Source organism: Pelophylax lessonae (genome assembly GCF_965119305.1).
Source record: "Pelophylax lessonae genome assembly, chromosome: 1".
NCBI classification, from domain to species: domain Eukaryota; kingdom Metazoa; phylum Chordata; class Amphibia; order Anura; family Ranidae; genus Pelophylax; species Pelophylax lessonae.
Genome location: NC_138768.1, coordinates 801,106,716 through 801,129,523, shown reverse-complemented (window position 1 = coordinate 801,129,523; position 22,808 = coordinate 801,106,716). Strand labels below are relative to the sequence as shown.

Below are 22,808 nucleotides of genomic sequence, written 5' to 3'. Positions count from 1 at the left end.
CAGCACATGTTGGTCATGTGCTGTGAAGTATTAATACATATTATCTTATTTTTCACAACATGACATTTATATTTTTCTTTTCTTTTTTGTCTCCCACTTGTTTCTGTAGCTTTATGAGATCGGAGTCCGTGTATCAATATAGGATCAATTCGCGACTAAATCCAATGTGCCGGCTCTTTCCTTGCTTATCTCTTTTTTGACAGGGGCTCGGGCGCCAAGCCGGGGGTGGTGTTGTTGAGATTTATACTACTCTTCTCCTCCCACATTCTTTCCCCGAGTCCGCTTTCTTTTGATGGCGGATGTACAGCGCTCCCACTCATCTGTACCTTCTTCGTTGCGGTGCAGCTCTGATCGGGACCGCTAGATGGCGCCCGCACCGGAAGTGACCAGTCGGAGGTCATTAGGTACCTCATCACTTCCGGTGGGACCGCGCTTATAACGCCGAGCGGAATATGGTACAGACAGGCCACGACTAGTGGCGCGGCTGTCTGTTACCAATCAATCGGAGCATATTAGGTAAGTTTTACTACAATGATCTCCCATCTGTAACGGCGGTAATGGCATTTTTCCTTCACAATCTCTGCTGGCTAACTTTGTTTTCACCTCCTCCTTTCAGTACTCACTTTCTGGGTTGATTCCAAACCGGACTTATCTTCCAGCTCACTCTCACCAATCTTGCACACTTTTAACCTTTTGGTTACCATTGGTTTGCACCTGATCTATAACTATACGCTACATCTTTATCTCCTACATGGCGTTTGTGCACCCCTGGTTTCATTAACCCCTCTTGTTTTCTTGCCTTATCACTTTATGTAGCCCCCCTTTCTCTTTCACAACCTAAGGATGATCTTTTCACTGCTAGGGCCCTACTTTCGGAGAACGTGGGTTAACGTACTTATATACACCTGATTTTAGCATCATGTGGGATTTTTATTAACTAGCTTCTTCCTTTTATGGAATGCTGGTTCTTTCAGATTTACTCTGGTTCGACCGAGCTCGGTCCGGTTCCTGTTAAAGTAGCGGGGTCAGGTCTGGCTGGACTTTTTAGTTCAGGGTTATTACCCGCCATTGGATGGATCGCTATGATCCCTGATACACGGACGCTGATATGGCTGCTTTGCTCTAGATACAACTTGTGGTGAGCCCTATTACATTGCTATTTCTATATCTGATTGTAATTAACTTTGTATATTTATGTAAACTGACTGTATGTTATTCATACTCAGAACCTGCAGAGGTCACCATTCTTGTACTGTCCCAGAAGAAGCCTTCCGGCGAAACATGTTGGACACTAGTGACCCCTAGCACCCTTCAATGGTTCTGTGTACATTAAGTATCTTTGCGATATCAAGATGTATCACTGTATGTGATTGTTTTTATTGAATTTGTAATAAAAATTGTGATTTTATCTTGTTTTTGAATTATTTATCTTAAATATATACCCTTACAAGCCTCACCCTTAAAATCCCACCATTTGGTTCACGCCCACCTGTAGCGGTTACTCTGGGGCACAAATAGAGTCCGCAGGGATAGTGATACCATTTTATTTTTCCTTGTTCAAAAATTGGGAAAACAATGTTGGGTCCCCCCCCCCCCCCCCAGAAACATACCATTCCCTTCAGGTCTGGTATGGATTTTGAAGGTAATACCCACGCCAAAATTACATTAAAAAAAATGGCATGGGGTTCCCCCTCCAAAATTATACCAGACCCTTATCCGAGCATGCAACCTGGCAGGTCAGAAAAGGTAGTGGATGAGCGAGCGCCCCCTCCCCACCTCCTGAACCATAACCAGGCCACATGCCCTCAACATCTTTTGACAATAGATCTACATCGGGGGACACATTTGTTTTATTTTTTTAAATAAAGGACTTGTCTAAAACTGTCTAATGTCTTATTTTACACTACACTATTTTTGTTTGGTGAATGAGTAGGGGAACTATGTACCAAATTCCAATAAGCCCCCCCGCCTGCAGACTCCCCACAACCCTGGCCAGTGGAGGCCCTTGTCCCCATTCCCTGCCCCAAAGCACGATCCCATGTTGAGGGCATGTGGACTGGTATGGTACAGGAGGGGGGTGTGGCGCTGGCTGACAGCTGATGACACATCGGTTGTGAAGGACATGTTATCGCTTTATGTAGTGAATTGACATTTTAACGATTGCATGCGGTATTTAGGAAAACACCTTAATCCCGCATGTGATCTGGTTCTGTGAATGGAGCCCACACTCCTAAATTTGTACTGTTCTAATTGTTTTGTTCTTGCATGTTTTTTTTTTTTGTAATGTGCAAAAATCTATAAATAGATTAATGTAAAACTATAGGAAATAAGGCTATTTTCCTTGTCCTCGTATTGGAACCACATTGCCCACAGCCTTCAAAGGGCTTTCCAGGGGAAGATCTATGTTAAAAGACAAGTATGGGATTTATTCCCTCCAATTTCAACACCTCCCTCCTACTGCCCTGATGTTAACCTGAGGCTTATTGGTTACTACTTCCTGTTCATTGCCCCCCCGGCGAACATTCCTTTCCCCCCCCCCTTTTTTCTTCCTACTCCACCTCCCTACGTGATTTGTTCTGGTACCAACAACACACCTGTTTGAGCCTGTCATGAACTACAGAGTGCACCCCGCAGGCTCCCTGGTTTGGCCTGCTTTTCCTGGTTTTACTTATTGTATCCTCTGTTTCCCCCGTCTAGTTGCATTACCATGTGGATTATCGCACCCATTTATTTCTTGTCACGTGCTACTGGGCTTTGTTCACCCTTGCTTTGTCTGCTGCTTGACCGCGCCTTCCCACCTGGGCACAGAGTGTTCCCTTTATGGGGTGCCTATGGGTTGGCTACGCTGGTCGCAGGGTCCTGACCACAGCCCCCCCTGGTTGCCTCTTCTCCACCTACTCCTAAGTTTGACCCATGGTTATTGTAGCCGTTATTTTGTTAAGCGCATCTGGCTTGTATTTATCTTGTCACTCTGTTTACCAAATTGTTGTTACCTGTTTACTTTGTTCTCCAATAAAATGTTTGAACCAAAAAAGACAAGTATGGGAATGCAAAAAATAAAAAGTAAAGACTTATATTCACCTAGGTGGATGCAGCATCAGTCCCCCGCCATCTCTATGACCAAGAAGCGAGCAAACAAAGACTGCTGATTACTCAAGTTTCACTGCTTCTAAAAGGAATACAGCATTTGATGACACCTATATATGGATAGGGTGGAAATTGTCAAGCCTGGCTGCCTCTACCCTACCATGCACCATGTTAAAGGAACCCAGTTGACTACCAAGATGATCTTGTGTTTGTTGCTTGGTTTTGTTTCTTATACTGTAACATTGTAATGTCATTGTAAAGTTGTAATTTCAGTTGTTCGCAGCTGGGATGGCTTGCAATAGAGGAGGGTAATGTGTAGGCAGGTTCCCTACTGAGTTTAGTTCGCTAGCCCTGCTGCCAGATCAGGGGAAGGGGTTAATGGTTTTGTCACCTTCCCTGGTCATGTTCGCGAGCATCCTGGGGTCCAGCTTCCTTGCCCGTGTTATATGAAAGGGAAGAGGTTTGGGGCTCAGTTGGTCGGAAAGCGAGAAAGTGGGCATAAGAATGGGAACTATTGCAGAAGCTTGCTGGGACTTGTGGTTCACCTCTAGGACACTGACTCATTGGAACCCTGACACCATGGACACCTCCACTCTGGACATCCCAACCATGGACTAAACCCATGCATGTTTTGCTGAGTCTTCAGTAAAGTTATTTCAACTGCTTGAGCCTGGTCTGAAGTTATTCAAGGGGTGCATGTTGGGTCTTTGTGTATTACTAAAGAACCTGGGTCCGTAAAAATACTATGGGGTATGTGTAACACCATTACAGGAGGTTAACTCGCAAGACAAGGAAAATGAGGTAGTTGCCATTGGTAATGAAAGGAAGAACGGCTACAGCAGCCAGTCGTTTGGCGTGGTACCTGGTTGGGTGACAGGTCTCCAGATAGCGAGGGGGTCAGTGCTCTGACTCCCTCCCAGCTGTCCGTCTCCTCCGGTCACCAGGAGCAGACTAGCATTATGGAGATTCAAGGCCTGATCACTAGGTATGGGAAGGAAAGAGTTAAAGAGCCATGGGCTTGGCGGGACACCATTTTGTTACTCGGAGTAAGGCAACAGAGGTACGTTGGACTGGTGGAGTGCGCGAATGCTTTGCATGTCCCATCTAATGCAAAGCATACATCAGTTACGTATTACAGTGTAATGGCTTGGGACAAAACATCTTACAGAGGAACTCTGTGTATTTCTGCTGCACACAAACAGCTCATCAGGGAGCCAGTAAGCTGTGCTGCAGTGCAAGAAGCATACTGATAGGAGGAAAGAGCAGAGTGACAGAGACATGAGCTCATCAGTCTGCAGATTCTGCTTCTCTGTCCAGCCACAGGATGGGTGAGGCAAGCAGTTCTGCAAATGTTACCTAACTGAAACAGAAAAGAATATGGGCTCTTCCTCTAAAAGAGACGACTTGTAAATCTCAGGACTAGATAGACAGAAATATCACTTTATGGCAGGCAATGCCAGTGTCCAATCCAATCACCTGGAGGTTTTGTTAGTCAGATAAAGCAGCTTTGTTATACATATTTCATCAGCATATTTAGCTGTTTGCATGACATTCAGTTTTAACTACTACTTTAACTATTACTTAAAAACAAAACATTTAAAAAAAAAATAAAAAGCTGACCCAGAGCTATTATTTTATTTTTATTTTCAAGAAACTTATACTCACATTGTTCATGCTGGCCTGGTTTGGTTGAAAACTCAATTACTATGAGATCCTTCCCTTCAAAGCTACGTCCAATGGTGTACGTCTTAGCAATATGGGAGCATTTGCCTGCAGTTTTCTTCAAAATGCTGACCATTTGTGCATAGCTGTGGTGACTGAACTCGATGAAGGTAGTTGACATTTGAGGAAGTGAGTCATCAGGTGTTTCTTCAATGTTAACTGTAAAAAAAAAAAAGTAAATGTCATCTATAATACATGCACCCTCCCCCAAATAAACAATTTGGCGCTTGAAAACTACTGCTGTTAGTATCTTACTAGCAGTCATCAAGTAATAATAATAATATTAAAGTATTCAAATAAAGTATTTAGCAATCATAAAGTAACATCCCGGGATATAAGGGCAGCGGTTATTTCTTATTGTGAAAATAATTGTCCCAACAAATTATGCACTCAGTCTCAGCATGCAAAAGTGTTAAAAAATATATCATACAATCAATAGAATCCAGTAAAGTGAAGTTATATATCTCTAGAAGGCCACAAATAAATATAGTGTTAAAGAAGTAATGTCCGACATTTGTGAAAGTTCCAAAATCTAAAATTTCTCAAGTAATGATGAAGGTATCCAAATCCTGATCACCTCCTGCAGCTCTACCAAATTAGAAATGCGCTCACCAAAAGTTGTGACCTCCAAATTATAGGTGGGTGGAGAAGTGCATTGTTCCCGAACAGATAAGATGGCAATCACACTGCCTCCTCAAATATGATGCTAGATTCCACAAAACATAAGGAAGCTCAAAAAACAGAAACCCCGCATAGCATAATACTGTTTGTTGTTCAAAAATGAGTAAAACCCGTTTACTGTGAATTGTCACATGTATCAAGTGCATTAGCTGCACTAAACAATTATAGGCATCATAATATGGTCAATAGAGAACCGCTTCTATCATGGAAAGTATCAGAAAGATCACATCGGCTCTCAACCCTCCACCGGTAAGTAGAGTGTAGGAAGTCTTGCATAGCGTGCCTGAATACATCACTGTCCCGCTCTACATGTTTCGATGTTACGTCTTCGTCAATAATAAAGTAATCGTGGTTTTAGGATTATTAAAGCTGAAATCCAGGAGGAAATCTCTTTTTGCACTAAAGTACTCCTGCCAAGAGCAGCCCCATCCCCTATAAATGTATCCAATTGATTGCTCCAGTGGCCACAAACATGAGTTCTTATTACTGATGTCTCTGCCAAAAAAGGCTATTTCATTTCAATGTGTGAGCAGAAGGAAGTATAAGGTGCAAATCCCACAGATGTATGAGCGCCTTACAGAACTACAAGGGTGACAATAAGTAACTAAGGCCAGTGCAGAACTGGACTGATCTAAAGATCTGATGCACCCATTACGGGTAGCACAAAATTAGGGACACAGGCACTGCTTCACCTGGACTATATGAGGGTGTTAACAAGACTGGGCACCCTCCACCTTTTGAAGAAAGCAGCAATAACTGATCATCAGTAATAGAAAAGGCTTCCCTAAAGTTGGGAGACAAGATAAACCGACGCACATATGGGTAAAGGTAAGGCTTAGCCTTGGAACTGAGAGCTTTTTTTTTTTCCACTGACTTACCGGTAAGTTCAAATTTAAGGAAAACTTCTCACAGCCAAAAAAGCACCTGTAAACCCCGGTTCACACTGGTGCGATGCGGGAAACCCGGCGATTCAGTGCCAGATAACCTAAATCGCACACTGGTTGACACTGAGATCTGCGAACCACTGGAGTGTCAATGTAAAGTTAATGACACCCCCAGATCGGTTAGCAGATCGCAGTGCAAACTGTCAAATGGTGCAGGAACACCCATGCAATCCGATTCTAGTGCGGACTAAAAAAAGGGTCCTGCACCATTTTTGTGCGAATGCGATTTCAGCCATACATTTTGTATGCCTAAAATGGCACTGCACAGAAATTGCATCAGACATCGCACTAGTGTGAACCCAGCCTGTATATATATATATATATATATATATATATATATATACAGTATAAATATAGAGAGAGAGAGAGTCATATCACAAGCATTTGGAAATGCAGTAAACCTTGTTTTTGCCTACTACAAAAGTTACATGGTTGTTCTACTTGTGGGTCTGGGCACCAGACATTTTAGCAGATTCATTTTTAACACCAATTACTTTTGTCATATGAATTATTATGAAATACACATATCATGTTCAACTATAAACTTAATATTCCAAAAAATATTTATATACAGTAATATTTATATAAAAAAATACTTTCACAGTACTAAATGTTATATTATATTATCAGCAGTATTATAAACATAATATAAGGGGAATTATCATTATTATTATCATGCAGGATTTAAAAAGTGCCAATAGTTTGTGCAGTGCTTTACAAAATGAAGGCAGACATTATAGTTACAATACAATTTTGTACAAGAGGAATGCATGTATCAAAAGTGGAACAGCCAGAATATGGAGTATCTGTGCATGGCCACCAATCAGCTTCTATCTTTAATTTTCAAAGCTTAAAGCAAAGCTCCACACAAAAGGGGGATCTCCACTTGTCTGCTGCCACATTTGGCACCTTTGGGGGGGGGGGGCAGGTAACTGGTTTTGACACCCCCTCCTTCCCCCAGCCCATTTACAAAGTGCAGCGCGATAAGCGCAGTAGCAAACAGGCTGAGAGGCCTTCACTGTCGCTTTCCCTTAACCAAGATGGCAGTGCCCGCACCCGAGAGATGATTTAAAAATCGGCTTGGGTGATGACACCACTGGAGGCCTGGACAGGTAAGTGCCCTAATAGTAAAAGCCAGTAGCTACAGTATTTGTTTTCTATTTTTTGGGGGGGAGGGCTGGAACTGGTTGTAAAGGCTGAATGTTTTTTACCTTCATGCATTCTATGCATGAAGGTAAAAAAAACCTTCATTGGGCAGCTCCCCCTGAGCCCCCCTCCCCACCTAATACTTACCTAAGTCCGATTTCGATCCAGCACTGTGCACAAGACCGGGGGGCTCTCCTTGGTCTCTCCCTCCCTGAGTGGCTGAGACGCAGCAGCAGGAACCATTGGCTCCCACTGCTGTCAATCACAGCCAATGAGATGGTAGCTGAGGGTGGGGCTGAGCCGTGCTCTCTGTGTCTTATGGATGCAAAGAGCCAGCTCGGGAGCGAGCACGCACAAGTGCCCCCACCGCAAGAGACTTGCTACGGGGGCACTTGGCAAGGGGGAGGGGCCCAGAGTGCCAAGGGGACCTGAGAAGAGGAGGATCGGGGGGCTGCTCTGCACAGAGCAGGTTAGTATGACATGTCTGTTTGTTTGTTTTTTAAATAAACATTTTTCCTTTACAATCACTTTAACTGTACTAGCTAAAGACATAACCCAACTGGTGGCCATGCACAACAGCTCCAAATTCAGGCTACTCCATTTTCCATAAAATCCTCCCATTGCTGTAAATTTTCTTTGAATCAGGGCATTTAAAGCCAAAAGGCAGACATATGGCACTTTTCCACTGCAAGTACCGGCTCGGCTCTACTCGGCCCTGCTTGGCCCGGTTTGCTTTTCCACTGCTGGTACCGCATGGTATGGTGTTGGAACGGTTCGGTACGGTACGGTATGGTTTGCTTTTCCACTAAAGTAGTACTAAAGTTAAGTGGGTGGGATAACAACGGGGTGGGTGGGATTCTCTGACCAATCAGTGGCTAGTAGTGACTGCATGCAAAGGATTGTGGGATATGGTACCGGGTATGGTACCTGTTGGAACCACAATCGAGGTGGTACTGTTTTTGAGAGCCGTACCGTTCGGTTCCATGCAGTGGAAAAGCGCCGCCGTACCGTACCGAACCGTTCCTACACCGTACCATGCAGTGGAAAAGCACAAAAGCGAGCCGAACTGTTCGGTTCCATGCAGTGGAAAAGCGCCAATAGTTGTCATAGCAGTTCAAAGGCAGATACCTGGCAGTGCTGCTAAATTGGCCGATTCTTGGATTGCTCAGTAAGATAAAAGGACTTGGAGGTTCCTTTTAATACCTGTGACAGATTCACACATGGATTCATGCAAAAATATGAATATTCCTTCTTTAAAGCTTAAGTTTAGTAAAAAAATAAAAAAAATAAAAAAATCAGTACAAGGGACTTCTTATCCATAGAAACTGTAGCTTCCATGAATGAAAAACAATCTTTGAATGGAGGAGGTGGACCTTTCATTCATCCAACCATCATCTATTCATAGTACAGCTTCTATGAATGTAGGACAGGGTGGAAAGGTCAGGCATAGTCTCTACTCTTGACAAGTGAATATGACAGGTCCCTCACCTTGTATTAACCCCACAGCACTGGAAGCATCACACTGATCTCCTGTACTATTTTTTTTAATGTTTTTTCTAAACATAGGCATTTATTATTCTACAAGTGCACGGTTACTTATGAAAGATTTTACACTTTGTTAGGATTCACTTACCTATTCTGGGCCAGACACTTCAAGTAATTGTAAAGTCTTGTTAATTAAAAAAAAAAAAAAAATGTTATACTTACCCTCTCTATGCAGTTGGTTTTGTACAGAGTGGTCTGCGTCTTCCTTTTCTCAGGCCCCCCACTCCTGGCCCCTCCCTCCTGTCGAGTGCCCCCACAACAAGCAGCTTGCTATGGGAGCACCTGAGCCATGGACATGGATCTGCGACCTGGCCTCGCCTCTCCCTCGCGCCTCATTTGCTGAATGACTTTGATTGACAGCAGCAGGAGCCAATGGCTGCTGTCTCAGCCAATGAGGAGAAGAATCCCGGGCAGCTGAGAAACTCCTGCAACATCGCTGGATAAATATCGGCTCAGGTAAGTATTAGGGGGGCCAAGGAGGGCTGCTGCACAAAGAAGGCTTTTTTAGCTTAATACATAGAATGTCTTTTCAATCCCTTTCAACTTGATAAAGAATCCGAAGGTGAGATTGTATGAGATCACATAGTTGGTGGGCATCAACTGCCAGAGTTCAAGTGAAAATGCAATACCAGACTCACACAAAGCAAGTAAAACTAGAAATAATTGTTTCTTTAGCAAGATTGCCCAATTATATCTTAAGACTGGATATTAACCTCTTCCCGCAAATGACAGCAGAGCGGTGTGGCTATTGTTCTGGGACGCCGTCATATGACAGCACACCAGAACAGCCTCTCTCGTGCGCCCGTGGGGGCGCAGTGCGGCGATTGTGGCCGTGCCATGTTGTTAGGCGCAACCCCGATCTTGGTAAAGAGCCAATGACTTGGCTCTTTACCCATGTTATCGGCTGTGTCCAATCACAGCCGGTCACATGTAAATGAGGAAGTGCCGTTTACCGTCTCTCCTCGCCTCACACTGTCAGAGTGTGTGGCGAGGAGAGCCGATCAGCAGCTCCTCCTCAAAGGGGAACCTAGAAAAGGAAATCAGGGCATTGATCATCAGTGCTTTGATTACAGAAAAGCTCAAATACAGTGCCCACAGTGCCCACCATCAGTGCCCCCATTGCCCATCATCAGTGCCCACAGTGCCCACAATCAGTGCCCAAAGTGTTGCCAGTCAGTGCCTGCTCATCTGTGCTGGCCATCAGTGTGCATCAGTGCTGCCCGTCAGTGCCCATCAGTGCCGCCTGTTAGTGCTCATCAGTGCCACCCGTCAGTGCCCATCAGTGCCGCCTGTCAGTGCCCATCAGTTCTGCCCATTAGTGCCCATCAGTGTCGCCTGTTAGTGCTCATCAGTGCCACCCGTCAGTGCCCATTAGTGCCGCATGTCAGTGCCCATCAGTTCCGCCCATTAGTGCCACCTGTCAGTGCCCATCAGTGCCACCTATCAGTGCCCATCAGTGTCACCTCTCAGTGCCTATTAGTGCCGCCTTTCAGTGCTCATCAGTGCCTCCTATCAATGCTCATTAGTGCCGCCTATCAGTGCCACCTATCAATGTCCATCAGTGCAGCATATTAGTACCTCCTCATCAGTGCCGCCTATCAGTGCCCATCAGTGCCGCCTTTCAGTGCTCATCAGTGCATCCTATCAGTGTTCATCAGTGCCACCTATCAGTGTCCATTAGTGCGGCATATTAGTACTTCCTCATCAGTGCCACCTCATCAGTGCCCAAAAGTGCCACCTCATCAGTGCCCATCAGTGCAGCCTAGGGATCGACCGATTATCGGCAAAGCCGATATATCGAGGGCCGATATGCACTTTTCCCGATATATAGGAATCGGCCTTGGAGGTTACTGATATTGCCGACATTTCGGAAAAGTGTATGTACCGGAATGATGCCTGCAGCTAGAGGCATCACCCCGGTACCGGCATCCATAGCCAATGGCTGGCTGTCTTGTAATGACAACCGATGCGACTGAGAAGCACTTTTATAGTTCTACCGAGTGTTCTCAGAGTAAGTGAGCGTTGGCTGGCGCCGGCTGGCATCAAGGAAGCGCCAACGGCATTTTTCAGAAGCAAAGTCCCAAGTGTAATTAATTGGAGCCCAAAGGAGTATCCCACTCATTCCCTTCTCCCATCCCCTTTAATTCAATAAAAACCACAAAGATGCCAGAGTTGTCGCTGCTTCAGTTCTCACACCCAGGGTCGAAGCTCACATGGGCTTGAGAGGTTACCAGTACTGATGGCAGACCCACATCAGGCCATAGGCCTGGAAAACTTGCTACATTATATATGTTGCAAAATCTATCACCATAAAACAGGAAGCCTGTTTTCCCTTTAGCTAGCCAGCTGCTAAGTAGATGCCCGCACACATACAGTCTCAGACAGTGATTTGTGCGTATATTGAAATACACAGCGCCTGGCAAGCCACACCCCTACTTTCTCCTCTAGCTCCTGACAGACATCTGCATGAGCCCTTCACTGCTCCACCCTCATCTATACTCTACCACCTCGGAGTTTGGGGAGTGGCGCAGATCGAGGGGGGACCTTGGGACAGTAGGTAAATGTCTGGGGACAGGGGGGTTGTCAATGTATTTTTAACTTAAAGTGGTTTTAAAGGCACAAGGTTCATGCATTCGATGAAAAAACCTGTGTGCAACAGCCTTCTTAGCCTCCCCTAATACTTACCTGAGCCCCCTCTCAATCCAGTGATGTCCAGGACAGTCTTGCCTTTCTGGGGACTTGCACTCCTGATTGGCTCAGAAGCTTCTGAAGACATCATGTTGATGTCAAAACACATCAAGCTGGGACACAAGGTGCATCACGTTGAGCTTAGGTGGAACGCATATTGACACCTAAGCGGGTTTTGCTATCACCGCTAGCGCGGATGCCTGCACGGGATGCAATTTTAATTATTTCTGTATGCCAAACCTTATACGAAGGTTTTTTTTAATAAACTACCAATACTTTTTTATGCTATGAGGTGCTTTGTTTTCCATTTTTCTTTTTATCCTACCTGCTAATAAATCCTACCTCTGGAACCACCGACTATCACGAGGAGGGGCGTGGGGTGCCGGCCGGATGATACATCCTGCTCACAGGTACCTTTTAAGCTTTTTGTGACCCTTTTTTGTTATAAGACAAAGAGGATCAACAACATCTGGTGAGTGGGGATGTTCACTTTATGTTTGCATGTGGTGTTTTTGGAAGTACACAGAGGAATCTGTCAGTCATTGTGGGCACTACAAGGCACAATTTTTTGAAAGAGGGACTTTTTTTTTTCATTTTCAGGGCATAGGCAGATACAGTAAAAGGCGCTGTTCCACTGCGCCCTGGGGGGTTGGGGGAGGGGGCATCAGGAAGGCGGTAGGGGCCCCATGGGACACAGGGAAGGCAACCCAATGTCCTCATTCAGATGTAAATTTTTGGAAGGAACGACGGACAGGGGTCGAAAAACCACCTTATCCATGTGTATCACCAAATAAGCGGAAAGACAAGAAAACGCCACCAATTACAACACCCTACACGCAGAGGTGATAGTCACCAAAAAGGCCACCTTCTGAGACAGCATAAGCAGGGGAATCGCCCACATTTTCTCAAAGGGAGGCTTCTGGAGAGCTGAAAGCATTAAGTGGAGGTCCCAAGGCGGTAGTGGGGACCGCACTGGTGGAGTCAAATGTTGAACCCCCTAAAAAAAGTACTCACCAGGGAGTGCATAGCCAAGAGACGTTGAAAGAAAACCGCCAAGGCCGACACCTGGCCATTACCGGTACTCAAGGCCAATTTCTGCTCAACCCCCCGTTGAAGGAAGGGCAAGACCTGAGCCATCGAAAAAAAAAAAAGGGTAAACACCAAGTGACTCACACCACGAAATGTACGCTTTCCACGTACGATGGTAGATCTTCCTAGAAGTGGACTTCCTAGCTTTCAGTAGTGTGGGAATCACCGACCCAGACAAACCTCTATCCTTCAGCACCTGACGTTTAACAGCCAAACTGTCAAAGCCAGTGACTGTAAAACAGGAAGGAAGATTGGCCCTTCGGACAGTAGATCCTCCCTGAGAGGTAGTCTCTAAGGGGCGTCGGCAACCAGCTGCACCAGGTCGGCGTACCAAGACCGGCGAGGCCAATCCGGGGCCACTAGAATGACCAGAATTCCTTCTGCCTCGATCCTGCTCAAGAGTCGCGGCAGAAGCTTGAAAAGAAGGAAGGCGTAAATCAGACGATACTGGCCCCAGGGGGCCACCAGCACATCTCTGGCATCCGCTAGAGGATCCCGTGACTATGTCAAAAACCTGTGCACCTTCCTGTTGAGCCGAGACACCAACAGATCCACCTCGGGGGTGCCCCACCATAGACACAGCTGATGAAACACTTCCGGATGAAGGGATCACTCCCTTAGGTCCAATGCCTGCCGACTGAGATAATCTGCCTGCCAATTTTCCCCCCTGGAACGTGTACAGCGGAGAGGGCCGGAACGAAACGTTCTGCCCTCCAAATAATACCAGATACCTTCAGAGCTGCCAATACACTCCTTGTTTCACCCCTGAAGGCGATCCGTCCAGTGATTCAGGCACAGCCTGCTTGTTTGGAGTTTCAGGACATTGACTGGAAGTCTGGACTTTTCCAGTGTCCAAACTCCCTGAGCAGAGTTCTGACCCAGGACACCTCCCCACCCAGACAAATTGGCTTCTGTGGTGACCACTGTCTACTACAGGGGGAAAAAGATTTGCCCTGGCAAAGCTGGAGAGCAAAGCCACCAGATCAGAGACCCTTAAGTTTTTTGGCTCGGATTTGAACGTTCAGAGACTTCAGACACTTGTCCCATTTCACCAAGATCTCTCTTTGAAGGGACCTTGTATGAAACTGTGAAACAGTTCCTCGAAGGCCCAGCACCCTCATGCAAGTCCGGAGGGACAACCACCTGTTGGACAGCAAGAGATGAATCGCAGCATGCAACTTCTGGAGTTTGTCCAGAGAAAGGAACACTCTGGTTAGAGCCGAGTTCAGAGTAAGACCCAGATAGTTCAGTTCTGTGGAAGGAGGATGAAGCCAGCCGAACTCCCTCAGAGTCTGTATAGTGATGTCCACGTTGTCCATCAGAGCAGTAGGAGACTCTGCTCGCAGAAGAAAGTCGTCCAGGTAGCCCAGCACTGTGATTCTTCACTGACGTAATAACGCCAGTGCCAGAACCAACACCTTTGTGAAGACCCAAGGAGCAGAGGCGAGACCAAAGGGTAACGCCACAAATTGATAATGCTCCTCTCCCACGGCAAAGTGGAGGAAGCGTTGGTGGCAGATGCATATTAGAATGTGTAAGTAAGCATCCTTAATGTCAATAGAGGCAAGGAAATCCCCCGGGTGCAAGGATGCCACAACCGTGCGAACAGACTCCATTCTGAACATCTGTACCCGCACAAAGCAATTCAGGGCCTTCAGATCCAGAATTAGAAGCACTTTACCTTCTTTCTTAAGGACTGTGAACAGGTTTGAAAAAAAGCCCTGAAAACATTCTGGATTTGGGACTGGAACAATTACCCCTTAAAGTAACAGGTCTTGCACTGCCCCAAAGAGGGCTTACAATCGGTCCAAGGACAGACACACATTGGAGGGAAAGGACCTCTCCGGAGGGTAAGAACAAAACTCGATCTTGTAGCCGGACCGTATTACTTCGTGGACCCACTTGTCTTGCACCAAGGAGGTCCACGGGTCCAGAAACCAGCAAAGACGTCCCCCAACCCCAGGCAAGGGCGAGGAGCCTTCTCTGTGGTCTTAAGAAACCCGCTTTGGACTTGCCAGACCAAGTTTGCTTGGATCCTCCTGAAGAGGACTTTAAATGCTTTCAAACCTTGTTAGCCGACCCTAAGGGACCTTACCCTTACTAGCCTGCAGAAGAGAGGTGCACCCCCCCCCTGAGACTCTTAATGATGTCATCCAGGGTAGCTCCAAACAGGTGATCTCGTTGATGAGGAAGGTCAGTTAAGGCTTTTTTAGAGGTCTGGTCCACAGACCAACATTTGAGTCACAAAATGCCTAAGGACCACTGCTGAAACAGACAGTCTATAAATCAGAGGAGCAGCATCCAAAGAGGCATCACTGATAAACTGCAGCCCCTGGACCAACTGGTCGCCAGCTCCGCAAGGACAGGGTGGAGCTGCTCACTCTCCAGGTCATGGCGTAAAAGCTTAGCCCACTCGGTCAGAGTATGTGACACCAGGGCAATAGTGAAGACTGAGTGCCGAGCAGGCCATAGTGAACATACTGCGGGCCGCAGCCTCCACCTTTTTGTCAGCAGGATCCTTAAAAGCCGGTGATTCTACTGAAATCATGGTTGCCTTATTCAACCAGGAAACCTGGGGATCCACCACCAGTGGAACAGTCCACTTCTTAAGGAGGGACTCTTCAAATGGGTACCTCATTGCTAAACGCTTAGGGACCAAAAAGGGGCGTTTTGGACGTTCCCACTCTTTTGCGACAAATCTGTCAAAATAAGAAGAAAACGGAAACACCTTCACCGCTCTAGATGGCTTGTGAGTGCCAAAGGGAACCGGTGCCTCCGCTGCAGCTTCAGCTGCGTCCTCCATTTTTAAAGTCTCACGCACAGACACAATCAGTGTATCCACCAGCACCTTTTCATGCACGGCTACAGGAGTGGAGGAATCATCCTCACTATCTATGAACTCAGGGCACGTGGCCGCAGACCCCTCAGGGTGGGCTCCTTCTGTGGTGGTCAGTTTAGATTTAGAATCTGAGGAGACAGATGCATCAGGGAAAGACAGGGGGCTCCTTTTCCTACCTTGCCACCCAAAAGCCACCTCCACCCGGGACCACCGTCATTGCATCAATGGAGGGCTTTGCAGGCTCTGAGAGGGGGGACAGGTGGGGAAATGTGCTCCAAGGACTCCATGAGGTATAAGGGTACCTCACAAAAGTGCAAAAAAAAAAACCCACTGCTATGGGAACCTCCACCACGTTGGTAACACAACCTGGTCTACAGCCACAGAGCACCGCCGATCCTGCAGCAGAGAGAAAACCCCACCAGACTCACCACCCCACCAGGCATTCCCTGGCTTCGGGTACATCCCCCCCCCGCCCACAGCCGATCACCCGGTCGCTGCCAGTGCACCTCCCAACCCCAATACCAGTACAGCACCTTGCCCCAGCCCCAGGAGGTAGCCAGACCATCATACAACCCCCGTATAGGTGGAAAGAGGGGAGATAAATGACCCACAGGACCATCAGACACAAGGGAGGGCCTAACGTGAAGGAGGGGAACCTGGGAGTCTGGTCATCCCAGGGAAGGGCCCACGTCCACCCCAAAACCCACCAGGGGAGAGGGGGGATAGCTACACACCATACCAGGAACCAGACGGGCACTGCTCCATATAGAACCTCCTTGCCATTGAAAAGGGGGGACTGTCGGCCAGGAGGAAAGATGTGACGCAAGATGAGGCCCAGTCGTATGCAACCTCACAAGACGTTTAACTCGCAGGCCAGCTCCCGTCCGGTGGGGCTATATCGTGGCCGACCTAGTGCGGAGCTGAGGTCTGCGCGCGCGCTGGCCAGACTGGAGTGACCACTGGATCTATATTATCCAGCCTGTCGCCCAATCTAGCAGTTGATTGTAGATCTCACAGGAACAAAACCAGGAGAAAAAAATGTATCTAAAAGAAAAAAATGCCAGGGCCAGAGATCCCAGCAAGAAACTAGGTCCTTACTCCTGACTAGGCAGAAAAAAACTGAGTACCTATAGCAGAGAGAGGGAGTATACCTCCTGGGACTGCCCACAGGCATAGTCAACTTATTTTTCTGCCTAGTGTCCTACGCCTGTAGGGGGCAGTATAACCCAATGGTTAAGAAGATCAGGAGCTGCATCCATCAATGATCGAAAGAGAAATTGGGTTTCACGAAAACGGCACCTGTGGCCTTTGAAAACTAAACACTTGACTGTAAAATTCAAGAATCAGACAGTGACTTTAAATTTGGACAGGTGGTAACTCTGGTGTCACCTAGAGCCCCATGAATTATAAGGTCTGTATCAATTTCCTTTGTACCAGATTACCACCTTTTTCTTCGCATACACCTTTCTCTACTATAAATTCATCCACCACCTCCATATTTAACAGCCATTACGAAAGAACCTTCCCATGCCCAACAGCCATTTTCTCAAATGTCCAACATCCATCATTTTTTTTTTAATTTCTTTTACTTTAAAGATAAATATTTTACTTGGAATTCAACACTACTATTCATCTGTACCTCCCTAAACTACCGAAGCATTTATATTATTATTCCAGACAATCTGTATATTAGGCTGTGATCGAAGGGGAAGCTAAAACGCTGCATTACGTTCTGAATTCTTCTTTTACAATAAGCATAGGATAGAATTTACCACGTGTTACATTTCATTCTGCATAGGTTTACAATTTCTTCATTTGCTATTAATCCTCAGAACCCACAGATTTCCCTAGTTGTTCTTAGTTGAACCATTTTCTCATCCGCCTGTGTTTAACACATTTCAGATCCATATGTTACAGCTGCTCTAATTGTAGCTTTATACAAATTTAACTTTAAAGTTTTCAACACCACATTTGATTTTAATATTGAGTGATATACAAAGCAACGTCAATTTCCTGCTTTTTTTTTTTTAGCTTTCTTTTAAGTACTTTTCTCTATTATAATACATGATAAATACTTAAATATATTTAACATTTCTAATCTAACATCTATAGTTTGAAGTTTTTAATAATCTTTAGTTTTATTGTATAGTCTATGTATCAAGCACCATCTATAACTCCTCTTCTAATTTAAAGAAACATTCTCTTAAGCTTTATGTTTATCTTTCATGATCTATATATTAAGATAATTTTCTCCTATAGATCTTGCCATCTTCTTTAACCACTTAAGCCCCGGAAGATTTTACCCCCACTCCGACCAGGGGTTTTTTTGCGAATCGGCACTGCGTGACTTTAACGGACAATTGCGCGGTGGTGCGATGCTGTACCTAAACGAATTTGACGTCCTTTTTTTCCTACAAATAGAGCTTTCTTTTGGTGGTATTTGATCACCTGTGCGGTTTTTACTTTTTGCGCTATAAACAAAAAAAGAGCATCAATTTTGCAAAAATAACAATATTTTTCACATTTTTTTATACGAAATTCCCCCCCAACCAAATGTAAAAATCAAAATTTTTTAACATTTTAGGCCAATTTGTTTTATGCTACATATGTTTGGTAAAAAAAATCGCAAAAAGCGTATTTTGATTGGTTTAGGCAAAAGTTATTGCGTTTACTAACTAAGGGAAAGATTTTTGTCATTTTTGGTGGGTTTTATTTAACGCGTAATGGCGGCGATCTGCGATTTTTTTTGCGGTACTGCGACATTGCGGCGGACAGATCGGACCCTTGACTGACATTTTTGACACATTTGGGGTTACCAGCGACATTACTGCAGTAATCAGTGCTATATATATGCACTGTTATTGCAAAATGACACTGGCAGGGAAGGGGTTAACTTTATTGGGGAAGGAGGGGTTAAGTGTGTCCCTAGGGGCGTGCTTCTAACTGTGATTGGACATGGCTACTGGTGTAGGAACAGTGATAAACGGTCCTACATAGTAGAACCGTATGATCACTATTCCTACACAGGGGAGAATGACAGGCGGCTTGTTTACATTAGCCGCCTGCCTTTCTCCCTCTCCACCGACGATCGCCGAGTGACCGGCGGACATCGGGTCCGCCGGTCACACGCACGGACTTCCTAGGGAACGAGCCGGGGCGGGCGCGCCTCCGCGGGCACGCGCTCGCCCGCTATTGGCTCACAAGCAAGTGACAGGCAAGTGACGTACCCATACGTCACTTTGCCTGGCCGGGGCTGACTGCTGCAGTATATGTACTTGCGGCGGTCGGCAACCGGTTAAATACCAAGTTTTTGTATTACTTTTTACTAGCTCGCATTACTTTTTGCTGGCTATAATAAAACAGCATGCACTGCAGGACATCTCTTCTGCCTCATTCCAATATTCACTGAAATTTTTCTGCCTAATTTGTGTCCTTTTAGTCCCGGTTCACATTGGTGCGATGCGGGAATCCCTGCGAATCAGTGCTGGTTTCCGCATCGCACCAGAATCGCACAGTGATTCACAGTGAGATCTGCGAATTGCTGGGGGTGTCAATGTAAAGGTAATGACACCCCCAGATTAGTTTGCAGATCGCAGTGTGAACTGTGAAATGGTGCAGGAATCGGATCGCACAGGTGTGAACACCCATGCAATCTGATTTCAGTGCGAACCAAAAAAAAAAGTTCCTGCACCACTTTGGTGCAAATGTGATGTAATTTCAGCCATACAAAATAAAGGGCTGAAATTGCATTGCACAGACATTGCATGTGATCTGCACAGTGTGAATCACATGCGATGTCTAGCACCGCACTAGTGTGAACCGGCACTTACTTTTTATTTTGAATCTATAAGTGTGATCTTTACTAGCCTTACCAACTTGTTAAGGATTACGAACTCTGTAGTGATGTATATAATGTTTTCCTTAAGTAGTCACAGGCCTGCTTGTAATCAATAAACATATGGTGTAAGTTGATATTATATTCACCACATTTTCCCACACCACACATAACTAGTAAATGCTTTTTTCCGAATACCACGTTGATAGTCTCCCAGGAGCTTTTCAACATAAGGTTCCAATTTTATTGCCAAAATTCTCATTATTACTTTATATGTGACATTTTGCAGGGAGATACAGTGCTCATTCTTGCATACTGGTTTTTCTCCTTCCCTCAGGATAGCTTAAATTATTTCTAATTTCCATTCTTCTGCCGTTTGTAATTTTTTTCCATACCTACATTATTAGTTTATGTATAAAAGTGACCCTATAACCACAGGGTCACTTATAAAAATGGGCAGCCTTGTAAAGAAGATTAGCTATATCCCAATAATTATATATAGAATGGTTTGAGCAAAAGTTTTAGCGTCTACAAACTAGGGGATAGATTTATGGCATTTTTATTTATTTCCAGCTCACTGGCTCCCTCTCTGGCCAATCGGTGCGCGCTGTCTATTACACAAACTGACGTAGCTATATTTACCTTTCTGGTGTCTTCTTTCCTGAAACACAGCCACTTTACTGCTCCCCTGGCTGGAGCTATTTGACGCTTCTGGGTGAAATGGCATACACGCTGGCAAGATAAATGAAAGAGTGCAACACAGGGAACAGATATTCACGCGGCCAGAAATGAGACATTTCTTTGGATCGCTTCCCTTGCACTTTTCCTGGTGTTCCTTGCAGTCCCTCTTTTCTATTAAAAACTGATCACACTAAGCATGAGAGCACAGCACAGTCAGTTTTTTTTGCTGTGCTGAGACTTCAGCCTGCTCTCCTCTCATTAGACATGTCCTGACATGCCCCTACCCTGCACAGCCATTCACTGGGAAGATGAGTGTACTGTTGTTTCTCCTCCCCCAGCTTTCTGAGCTCCCTATGCAGCTGAGAACAGAGGGCATGTGATCAACTGAAAAAAGGGGGAAACATTTATTTACCACTTAATGACTGGAAGGTTTTACCCCCTAATGATCAGGCCATTTTTTGCAATACAGCACTGCATTATTTTAATTGACAACTACGTGGTTGTGCGATGCTGTATCTAAATAAAATTGATGTCTTTTTTCCCACAAATAGAGCTTTCTTTTGCTGGTATTTGTCACCTCTGCAGTTTTTATTTTTTTTGCGATATAAACAAAAAAAGAGCGACAATTCTGAAAAAAGAAAAAAAACAGTATTTTTTACTTTCTGCTATAAAACACATCCAATAAAAAAAATCAAATGTTTTCATCAATTTAAGCCAATATGTATTCTGCCACATATTTTGGTTAAAAAAATTCCAATAATTGTATATTGAATGGGTTGAGCAAAAGTTATCGCATCTACATACTAGGGGATAGATTTATGGCGTTTTTATTTATTTCCCGCTCACTGGCTCCCTCTCTGGCCAATCGGTGCGCGCTGTCTATTACACAAAATGACGTACAGGTATGTCGCTTTTCGTAATAGAGCCGACCTGCCGCTGTAAAAGTACGGGGGGGCTGGTGGGCAAGTGGCTAAAATGTTTTTTACATATAAACACAAATGGTTTGCCTTTCATTTCTATTTTAAACTGATTGGGTTGTTTTACAAGGTGAGGGTTTACATATACAGTATATGATTTTTTAAAGTATTCAGCCCAGCAGTCTAATATTTGCTCATCATTCCCAAGTAAGTTTCAGTTTTTATTTTTACACATCCTCATAATAAAACCTCTTCTTTAGTTTAAAGGGAAACGCCACTCAAAAAACGGTATTTTTAACTTACAGTAAAATCCATTTCTTTGACGTTCATTGATGGACACAGCTCCTGTCATTCTTGACCATTGGGTTATACTGCCCCCTACAGGAGTAGGACACTAGGCAGAAAAAAATTCTGGCTACACCCATGGGCAGTCCCAAGGGGTATTCTCCCTCTCTCTGCTATAGTCACTTAGCTTTGTTACAAGCAGTGTCAGGAGCATTATAACTCCACAGAGGGGTGGGTGCTGTGTCCATCAATGAACGTGAGAGAAATAGATTTTACGGTAAGTCAAAAATCCCATTTTCTCTTTCATTCATTGATGGACACAGCTCCTGTCATTTTTGACCATTAGAACGTCACAAAGCAGTGTCAAACATGAGGGGTGGTAAACAACAAAAAATTCCCAAGGCTAAACAGCCTTGGGCTCACCCAAGAAAACTGGAGCCCACCTGAAAAAAATACACCCTCAAAAAGGATCAGGTCCTCTTAAAAGCAGCCTGCAAAACCTTGTGGCCAAAGGAAGCATCCATTGATGGCAACACATCCACTTTATAAAACTTTGTAAAAGGTGTGCACCGACGACCAGGTGGTCGCCTTGCAAACCTGCGTCAGTGACGCTTGATGACGAAAGGCCCAGGAGGCACTTAGCACTCAAGTAGAATGCTCCTTGACAAGGAGAGGAGGAACCTGACCCCTGATGGAATAGGCCTGAACCACTGTCTGTCTGATCCATCTGGAAATGGTTGCAGAGGAATTTGCTTCGGATGTTTAGGTCTGGGACAAATGAAAGTCAGAGACCACCTTAGGAAGGAATGACGGACAGGGGCGAAGCACCAAAATATCCTTGTGAATCATCAAATAAGGTGAGTGACAGGATAACGCCGCCAGTTCCGATATCCTGGTGATAGCCACCAAAAAAGATCACCTTCTGGGACAGCGTAAACAGGGGAATCTCCCGAATATTTTCAAAGGGAGGCTTCTGCCGAGCTGATCGGTGTACCAGGCCCGGCGAGGCCAGTCCGGTGCCACTAAGATGACCAGAATCCCTTCTGCCTCGATCCTGCTTAGGAGTCTGGGCAGAAGCTTGAGAGGAGGGAAGGTGTAGATCAGATGATACTAACCCCATGGGGCTACCAGCGCGTCTGTAGCATCTGCCAGAGGATCCCTGGACCAAGCCACAAACCTCTGCACCTTTCTGTCTCCACTGGAGACACAGCTGATGAAATACTTCCGGATGAAGGGACCACTCTCATTGGTTTAACGCCTGCCGACTGAGGTATTCCGCCTGCCAATTTTCCACCACGGGAATGTGTACGGTGGAGAGGGCTGGAACGAACCATTCCGCCCACCTTAGA

General features: G+C 45.4%; 1 protein-coding gene across 1 annotated transcript in view; it reads right to left on the bottom strand.

Moving 5' to 3' along the window:
• CPZ (carboxypeptidase Z) overlaps positions 1–22,808 on the bottom strand; it is a 158,342-nt gene that overhangs the window by 88,365 nt on the left and 47,169 nt on the right. The window contains exon 4 of the mRNA XM_082248384.1: positions 4,753–4,968. Within this exon, the coding sequence (XP_082104510.1) occupies positions 4,753–4,968 (216 nt within the window). The remainder of the gene's footprint in view (positions 1–4,752; positions 4,969–22,808) is intronic.